This window comes from Grammomys surdaster, unplaced genomic scaffold, assembly GCF_004785775.1.
Source record: "Grammomys surdaster isolate TR1022 unplaced genomic scaffold, NIH_TR_1.0 354, whole genome shotgun sequence".
Classification (NCBI taxonomy): Eukaryota; Metazoa; Chordata; class Mammalia; order Rodentia; family Muridae; genus Grammomys; species Grammomys surdaster.
The window spans coordinates 1,007,289-1,017,138 of record NW_021604773.1 but is presented as its reverse complement, the minus strand read 5'-3'; the positions used below and the strand labels follow the sequence as shown (position 1 = coordinate 1,017,138).

Below are 9,850 nucleotides of genomic sequence, written 5' to 3'. Positions count from 1 at the left end.
TGGATCTCGCCTCCTCCTCCAGGCAGCTTTCCCAGACCCTCGGAAGTAAAACGGACCGAACAACTTACGGTTCGATTATGCTTTTAAGCAGGACCAGCTCAAACCGGCTCTGTAATTCCATCACAGAGGAGGCTGAACCAGGAGGAGAATCGAGAGTTTAAGGCCAGCCTGAGCCACGTAGTGAATTTCAAGCTAGTCTGGATTACACAGAGAGTTTCTGTCTCATCAAAACAGCACATTTATGGAATTGCAAGATCCTGGGTGAAATATTCTATGATTTGACCAGAAGAGAATCTGAGGTCTTTTTTGTCTTCCAGGTGCGGTGGAGCTGAGCTCGCAGGGACCTTTGTTCCCGGTTCTAAGAGGCTTTGTTCTCAGTCTTCTGAGATGCTCTGTTCTCAACGTTCTGTGGTCCTGAATCTGAGGCTCCCTGCTTTCGAAGGCTGCATCCTGCCTCCCCTCACTGGGCAAGAGGGGCTAGCGCCCCCTCACGCGGCCAGCATGGGTCACTACACCCGGTGTGTCGCAACGTTTGTGAAATATAGCCCATTTCTCAGCCCGACCTTTGACTCCTTTAAAGGCTCAGAAGATCTGTAAGGGAGGATAGGGCAAGAGGATCACGGTGAGTTCGAGGCCAATATGGTCTAACTAATATGAGAGCCTGTTAGAAAAAGACAAACATAGCGTGAAAATGTCTTTTATAATCTTTTATGATCGTCGGGCAGTAACCAACCTTGATGTGGTAAGTTTCTGCTACTTTAAGGCTGAGTAACACTAGGAAACGTATTTGGTCTCTCTGTTCTTCATCTGCATCTCAAAGAGTTATTCTGAACGTTAAATAACATAATTATGTTTCGTTTTGTTTTTTGAGGGTTTCACTAAGTAACCCTGGCTGACCTGTAACTATGTAGATCATCTGGGTTCTGGGCCTGGTGGGTCATGTCTGTAATCCCAGCACTGGGGCTGGAGAAATGGCTCAGAGATTTAAGAGTGTTTGTTGCTCTTCCAGAAGACCTGGGTTCGGTTCCTGGCACACAGAGGGAAAAAAGAGGCTCACAAGCCCCTGTAACTCCAGCATCAGGCGATACAGTGCCCTCTTCTGGTCACCGCAGGAAACTGCACTCTAGTGTGTGCATGTGCAGGCGTGAGGGCCAGTGAACACACACACACACACACAATTTGAAATATTTAGTCTTTTAAAAATTCTTACAGTACCAAGAGTGGTGGCTCAGATCTGCCACCCTAGTGCTCTAAATGATTAGACAGGTCTGGGCTAGCCTGGACTACATGGCAAGACCAAACAGAAGACTGAGGATGAGGCTCAGTGGTTGAGGGTTTGTCTAGAATCCTACTAGTTTCAACCCCCAGCACATGGATAATCATATCAAATGAATCCTCAGTTTACTCTCAGCTGTTGGAAGGTTGAGGGCTAAAAATCAGGGTGACCAAGCAACTGGAGAACTGGGCAGGGGTCTCAAGTTTAAAAGGACAGCATGGTGACACACACCTTTAATCCCCACCCTCAGGAGGCAAAGGCAGGTGGATAGTGAGCTCTAGGCCAGACAGGGCAAGGTAGAGACACTCTGTCTTGAAAAAAAAAAAAATCCTTTCCCCACAGCCTCAGGACCTAGATGGGAGACACGGAAGCTCAGGTGCTCCCCTAAGATGCACCTGCCCATGCTCTCAGACTGCTTCAGGCTGCCCTATTTCTCGTGTTCCCCAGCCCCACCCATTCCTTCCCTGCCTACTGTCCCCAGGACTCATCTGTGTGTCCAAGCAATAGTAGCAGGGCCTGAGGTGTCATGGTCGCCGCCGGATACCTGGAATCACTCAGCACAGTGACAGAAATAGGAGTGAATGAGCACCTGTAGTGTGTCAAGAAGCCATTGCAATAGAAAATACTAATGCTGGGAAGGCAGCTAAACCCGTCCAGTGCTCGCCACGAACACACAAGGGTCTGAGCTCAGATTCCCAGGCTCCATGCAAAAGGCCAAATGTAATGGTTCCACGGTTGTCATTCTAGTGCTGGGGGTAGACACAGGAGGACTACTGAAGCTTGAGGGCCAGCCAGTCTAGCCAGTTAGTGAGCTTGAGGGTCATCAAGAAACCCTGTTTCAGAAAACTACATGGAGAGATAGCCCAGAAAGATGGCTTTCAGTGGGTAGGGGATCTTGCTGCTGAGCCCAAGGACCTGAGTTCTATTCCTGGTACCCATGTCCATATGATAGACAGAGAAAACTGACCTGTGCAGGCATACCACCATATACACCCTGCCCCCAAATTAAATATAATAAAAAGAAAAATAGAGAGGTTAACAGAGGAACACTCAAGATATAGACATTTTCATTTTCTTCCAAGACAGGGTTTCTCTGTGTAGCCCTGTCTGTCCTGGAACTCACTCTGCAGACCAGGCTAGCCTTGAACTCAGAGATCCACCTGCCTCTGCCTCCCAAGTGCTGGGATTAAAGGTGTGCACCACCACTGCCCGGCATGATAAAGACTTTTTGTCTTCATGAGTGCACACTATACACGTGCAAGCTGTACTCGGTGACAGTCGGTGGTAGGGGGCTTGCCTGTTATTTGTAAGGGCTTTGCCTCCATCCCCAGGACCTCAAATAGAAGGACAAAAAGGAAGGGGGGTTTTGACATCATCATGATGCAAAAATGCTTTTAAAAAATTACCTGGAGGTCTTGCCCAGCAGTTAAAGAACTTGCCACACGCACACAGGAATGGTACTAGGACCCCCATGTAAATGACGTGCACAGAAGCCTGCCTGCAACTCCAGCACCTTGGAAAGCACAGATAGGATTCCTGGAGCAAGCTGGCTAGATAGACTAGCCTAACAGGGTCACAGGGAAGCTCTGGATGAAAGACATCCTGCCCATGCCTATGGGCTAGAGAGATGATTCGGCAGATAAAGGGACAGGCCACCAAATCACACTGCGGAGCTCAGAAGACTACCTTTGGGAGTCAGTTTTCTCCTTTCAGTGTGGGTTCTGGGGATAGAACTCAGGCAGTCAGGTTTGTGGTAGGCACCTTTACCCTTTGAGCTGTCTCTCCTTTTAGTATAGAGTTGAAGGAAGGGCTCAGCTGGGCAATGGTGGCACACACGTTTAATACCAGCACTCAGGAAGCAGGGGCAGACAGGTCTCTGAATTGGAGACCAGTGTGGTCTACAGAGTGAGTTTCATCAGGACCTTGTCTTGAAAACAAAAACAAGAGGTGAGGGGAGGGGAGAGAGAGAGAAGAAAGAATGGCTGACATACCTCAGCCTGGTCTTAAATCTTAAAATGTAATTTAAAAATAATACATGTAGTTAGATGATATTGAATTTTTTATTTTGCCGGTGTGTGTGTCTGTGTATGTAGTAGTAGGGGGTTGGTTGGCATGTGTGTGCTACACTGATATGGAGGTCAGAGGACAACTTCCTGGTGTCTGTTCTCATCCCCGCAGAGGCTGGGTTGGAGCTGGAATTCAGACTTCCTCTGCAAGCACAGTTATTCCCTGAGCCATCTTCTCTGTCCGTGAATCTCAATCTTCTAATCCTCCTGCTTTTAAAACTGCAGTGTTGTATGACTGCAGGTGTGCGACACGCCCGAATTGCTTTTCATAGTTCCAGATGCTGGGTCAGTGGCCCTGGCATACTAGACAGACATCCAATGGCTAAGCCACCCTCAGTCCCTCACTGGTGGCTTGTAGGTAAGGGCTCCGTCCACTGCCCCTTAAATGCACTTAGGACTTAAGATAGGTTCTCCATCTTGAGAAGTGTACCCACTCATCTGTCAGGGTGCTTCCTCCTCATCCCTCCCTTCCTCCTCCCCCTCTCCTCCCCTTTCCTTCCTTCCTTTTCCCTCTCCCCCTCCCACTCCCGCACTCACAGAGATCAGGGCTGGGATTAAAGGTGTGCACTCTAGGCTACAAGTACTTTCTCCCTTTCTTATTCCCCAGGAAGTCCTCCTCCCTTCCCCTTCTCCTTCCGCTTCCGCCCATCTTCCTTTCTTGTTTTTGAGGGTCTTAACAGCCCAGACTGGCCCGGCACTCACCACGTACCTAAAGTATAACCTTGAACATCTGGTTCTTCCGACCCCACCTCCCAAGCACAGAAAAAGACTTGTCTTTTTTGAGATTCAGCAGCCCTGGCTGGCTTTGAATTTAAAGCAACACTCCTTTCTCAGCTTCTCCAAGTGATGGGATTATAGACTTACATCACCATGGCCAGTGGGAGCCTCATTTGTTATAAAAAAAGAAAAAAATACATTTATTGCCTGTGTTTGTGTGGGCACATGTGGTGGTCAGGGGACAAACGGCAGGAGTCAATTCTCCAAACCGGTTCATCCCAGGGATCAAACTCAAGTTGTTAGGCTTGGTGGCAAGTGCTTTTACCAGCAGAGTCAACTCTCCAGCCTTATCACTCCAAGGTTGGGGCATCAAGAGACTAAGATCATGAACCTGGGAAGAGTCTGTTTCAGTGACCGGCAAGACCGAGGCCCCTGGCCCTCCTGCATAATGCCCCATCCAGTCTGTGCAGGAAGCTGCTTCCTTTAGAACAGTTCACTTTTGGGATGATGTGCAGGGCTCCAAAGAAAGCAAGCAGCTCAGTGGGGAACACTGGCCTAGAGAATGCTGATCCGCTCAGCCAGTCCCTGCATCTCGTGGTCCTGCGGCAGACAGGTGCCTCCCAGGTCCCCTTCTACAGGCGTCCCATGGCGGTCTGCCACAAACTGATCCCAGCGTGCGTCGTCACTCTCATGGGTGATATATCGCTCGCCCATCTTTCCCTCTAGCTCTCGGAGGTCAAGCCACGTCTGGTACTCCTGTGCCGGGAAGAACTGGGTTAGCTTGGGGACCACAAGCTGGGCAGAATTCAGCAATCTCAGCAACAACCTGGATTCCGCTGGGACCAATGATGGCAAAGCACCACACCCCACAACCTGCTCAGCCAATAGCGGTGTAGCCCCATCCCCAACCACAGCTCAGCAACAGGCGAGTCAATCACGTTCCCACTCGCCCAGCCAATTAGAGACCTAGCTCTGCCGTCTCCTCTAGCCCCCCACTCCTGACGTCACCTGTAACCATGGGTGGCTGAGAGATTTGTCCACGCTGTAGCGCTTGCGCATCTTCACCTGCAACAGGTTGTTGATGAGGTCGATGGCTGTGGGGGAAGGAGACAGATGAAGCTCTGATGGATAGGCGGCCTCTTCTAGAAGGTCACCCCATCCTGACTGCTACAACGGCATACCTCTAGCACTGGCCCAGGGGACCAAACTCCTATGCTTGCTTTTCTCATTAAATTGCAAATCTCGCCACTCATGGTGGCTGCACTGGTAATTCCAGTATTTGGGAGATGGAAGTGGAAGATCCGGAGTTCAAAGCCAGCCTGGATTACACCTGGTAATTGCAGGTGGTATGACCAGCTCCAATTTTAAAAGAATATTTTATTTTTGGATTGATTATGGTAGAAGAAGCCTATATTTAATCCCAGCACTCAAGAAGCATACAGGTTTCTGTGAGTTCAAGGACAGTCAAGGTTACATAATGAGACATATCAAAAAAACTAAACCAAACAAAATATATTTTATTTTTATGTGGTGTGCGTGTGTGTGTGTGTACGCATGTGCATGTGAATGAAGGTGTCCTCTTAGGCTAGAAGCAAGTATTAGAATCCCTGGAGCTAGAGTTACAGATGCTTGTGAGCTACCAGGCAGAGATTCTGGGAACCTAACCCGCATCCTCTAGAAGAGCTGCATGCAGTTTTAGCTGCTGAGACATCTGTCCAGCCCTTCTACCTCCAGTTTTAACAGTACAGCTTTTGGGGTGGAAACACACTGATTTCAAATGAAGTATGACATTCCTGTGGTCAGTAGGGAGCTAACAGTGATGCGCCATATTGACAAACGGCCACACACTGAAGCCACTGGTGCCTGCAGAAGACCCAGAGAAGGAAGCCTGGTCTTTATGAGGATTATTGAGTAGCAGGTGTTCAAGCCAAAGCCCCACTGAGGCTTTGTCAATGGCAGCATATCTTGAAGGACAAGCCTTCACTGTGTGGGCCTGTGCTAGCCTAGGGGCAAGATCTGCAGGGATTCCATGGATATCAAACTCCACAGATGCTCAAGTCCTGTATAGAAAACGGCAGAGTATTTGCATACAGCCTCCACATATTCTCGCTGCTTTTTCTGAATCATTTCTAGATCATTTATAATAGTGTTCTTGTCACATTGCTTTAGAGGGAACCTAGCACCCTGGTTCTGTACTTGTCCTAGAGGCTCAAGCCACCATGATACCAAGACCAGGCCACTGACCAGGCAGAATCCCAGCTTCTCAGGACAGTTTTCTAGACATGTGTTCCAACACTAAGCCACAACCCCACCCCTCACTGGAGGGGATCCCAGGCAGGGGCTCTACCACTAAGCCACATCCCCAGCCCCTCACTGGGGGATCCTAGGCAGGGCTCTACCACTGAGCCACACCCCCAGCCCCTCACTGGGGGATTCTAGGCAGGAGCTCTACCACTGAGCCACGCCCCCAGCCCCTCCCTGGGGGATCCTAGGCAGGGGCTCTACCACTGAGCCACGCCCCCAGCCCCTCACTGGGGGATCCTAGGCAGGGCTCTACCACTGAGCCACGCCCCCAGCCCCTCCCTGGGGGATTCTAGGCAGGGGCTCTACCACTGAGCCACGCCCCCAGCCCCTCACTGGGGGATCCTAGGCAGGGGCTCTACCACTGAGCCACGCCCCCAGCCCCTCACTGGAGGATTCTAGACAGGGGCTCTACCACTGAGCCATGCCTGCAGCCCCTTCTTGGGAAGCTCCGGACAGAGGCTCTACCACTGCCCTGTACTCCCACAATAGATTTCTATACTAACACAATAGAAATATTATGCAAATAGTTGTTACATTGTGTTCAGGGAACAATGGAAACCAAAGCCTTACAGCCCAGCATTTGGGACGTGAAGGCAGGAAGATCAGGAGTACAAGCGCATCCTCAGCCACACAGTCCAAACCAAATAAGACCACTCCAGCTCTCTGCCTCTCAAACGTCTAGCCCACACCCAACCCCAAAGCTCCATGTCTCAGTGCTGATCTCCCAGATCTAGTCACTAGGTGACATCCTTGTCTTGAGACCCAGGGCCACTGTTGAGCCTCTGATGAAAATATCAGCCAGGCTGTGGTGGCGCACGCCTTTAATCCCAGCACTTGAGAGGCAGAGGCAGGCGGATTTCTGAGTTTGAGCCCAGCCTGGTCTACACAGTGAGTTCCAGGACAGCCAGGGCTACACAGAGAAACCCTGTCTCGAAAAACCAAAAAAAAAAAAAAAAGAGTTCAAAGCCAGCCTGGGCAATTTAGTGAGACCCTGTCTCAGACTAAAATACAGCTTACTCAAAGAGGACTTATCCATCATGCACGAGGCTCTAGGCTCAACTCCTACACTGCTGCAAAAGAAAAACAATACCAAGGCACCAGACTTGGGGCTGGAGAGATGGCTCAGTGGTTAAGAACACTTTCTGCTCTTGCAGAGGATGTGGGTTCAAGTCCCAGCACCCACATGGTGGCTCACAACCTTCCAGTAAAAAACTCCAGTTGTAAGGGATCTGATGCCCTTTTCTGACCTCTTCTGTCACCAGGCACACCACATGTATACATGCAGGCAAAACACTGATGCACATAAAATAAACAAGTTAAAGGAAGACAGACAGACAGACGACAGAGCAGCTGACCTAAAACTGGAAAGATGGCTCAGTGGTTAAGAGCACTGGCCGCTCTTCCAGAGGATTTGGGTTAAGTTCCCAGCACCTACTCGGACACACACAATTGCCTGTAACTTTAGTTCCGGGGGATCTGATACCCTTTTCTGGCCTTCAGGAGCACATGATACACATACATACATGCAGGCAAAATACCCATACACACGAAATAACCACAAAACAAAATTTTAAAAGAAAAGAAAAAAGAAAGCTCAGTCTACCCAGTCCCTACCTTGGTTCTGTACTTATCCTAGACCCTTAAGCCACGATGACACCCCGAGGTACCAGGTTCTACCTACAAGATCCTCCTGGGTTAACCTTCAGAGGTCTACTCACTCCCACAGCCTTGAAGGCCCTTCTCTTTCAGCCCCGCCCACATTTTGACCTGGGTCCACACCCATCCTTCATAGTCCCGCCCACCCAGGCCCAACTTTGCCCAATCCCTTACAGCCTCACCCACTAGGCGTGGCCTTGCCCTGCTGGACTCTCAAGTCCACGGTCCATCCCCACGCTTACTCCCCCATGAAATCTGAGGCCTCACTTCTTCCCCACCCCCTTGCCTCCTTGTCTTTCCACAGTGGCTCACCTCCAGATGAGATGTGGCTCCAGGGGCTGGCCGGGTACATAAAGGCTGCATTCTGTATCTGGTCGTTGATGTCCTCGTCCTCATTGAAGGGGAACGTACCACTGAGACTCACGTACATGATCACACCCACGGACCACATGTCCAGGGAGCGGTTGTAACCCTGGTTGAGCAGAACCTCAGGTGCCAGGTAGGCGGGCGTGCCCACCACTGAGCGCCGGAAGGACTTCTCGCCGATGATGCGAGCGAAGCCAAAGTCACAGAGCTTCACCTGCAATGGTGACACGTGCAGGTTGTGCGGGGTGATGACGCCATCTCCCCCGCTTGCCACTGCGTGTCCACACCTCCATATTCCAAACAATATTGAATGATGGTTCAAACCCGGGATTTGCCACTCACTAGCTGAGCGATATCAGGTGAGTGACTTTCCCTCTCTGTACTTCAGTTTCCACATCTCTAAAACCTGTCTAAAAGGGCTGTCAAGAGGATGATATGAGTTAATCCATACGCAGCTCCTGGACTGGGCCGTATGAAGAAGTCTATTAAATCCTCTCTCTCTATAGCTGTCTGTCTGCCTCCTAGGATGGGTCTGAGTCTCAGCCTGACCCTTTGTTAATGGTCCCTATAGGACAGGTGGGTTATGGACTGGAAGGGGAACATAGGCAACATTCTAGAAGTCCATTCCAGTCAGAATGGGCCCATGATTTCCAACAAGGGCCCTGATGCCATCATACTGGGGATGGATTAATGTCTACGACTTCCTGGGGATTCAAGAGGACCAGGCATGCAAGACCTCCTGGTGCAGGCACGTGACCTCAGCTACTGGGAAGTCATCACAAATATAAGGCTAGCCCGGACAATAGACAGTGCAATGTTAGCCTGAGCAACTTTATTTAGTTTTTTTTTTTTTCAAGGTAGGGTTTCTTTCTTTCTTTCTTTTTTAATTTATTTTATTATATGAGTACACTGTAGTTGTTTTCAAGATGGTTATGAGCCACCATGTGGTTGCTGGGAATTGATCTCAGGACCTCTGAAAGAGCAGTCAGTGCTCTTAATCATTGAGCCCCCGAGACAGGGTTTCTCTGTATAGCCCTGGCTGTCCTGGAACTCACTCTGTAGACCAGGCTGGCCTCGAACTCAGAAATCCTCCTGCCTCTGCCTCCCGAGTGCTGGGATTAAAGGCCCGTGCCATCACTGCCCAGCTATTTATTTAGTTTTATTTTCTTTTGTTTTTGATACAGGCTTTCTCTGTGTAGCCCTGGCTGAGTACTGGAATTAAATGCATGTGCCACTACTGCCTGGCAGCTTTATTTACTTTTTAATGCAGAATAAACACAGATTAAGAAAAATAAAGAAAACCTGAGCATAAGATAGGGTCCAAGGAAGACCTATTGAGACTTTGTCTCAAATAAAAATTAAAAAGCTTAATGGTAAAGCACTTGTGTAGAATCCCCCAGTGAGGGGCTGGAGGCGTAGCTCAGTGGTAGAGCCCCTGCCTAGAATCCCCCAGTGAGGGGCTGGG

The 9,850-nt window shown here is 49.7% G+C and overlaps 1 protein-coding gene across 2 annotated transcripts in view; it reads right to left on the bottom strand.

The window, feature by feature from the left end:
• Nucleotides 1–4,231: 4,231 nt before the first annotated feature.
• Prkd2 (protein kinase D2) overlaps nucleotides 4,232–9,850 on the bottom strand; it is a 28,571-nt gene continuing 22,952 nt past the window's right edge. For both annotated transcript variants that reach the window (XM_028779486.1, XM_028779485.1), the window contains 3 exons: nucleotides 8,332–8,599; nucleotides 5,068–5,153; nucleotides 4,232–4,815 (listed from right to left, as the gene is read on the bottom strand). In XM_028779486.1, the coding sequence (XP_028635319.1) occupies nucleotides 4,615–4,815; nucleotides 5,068–5,153; nucleotides 8,332–8,599 (555 nt within the window). In that variant the 3' untranslated portion in view covers nucleotides 4,232–4,614. The remainder of the gene's footprint in view (nucleotides 4,816–5,067; nucleotides 5,154–8,331; nucleotides 8,600–9,850) is intronic.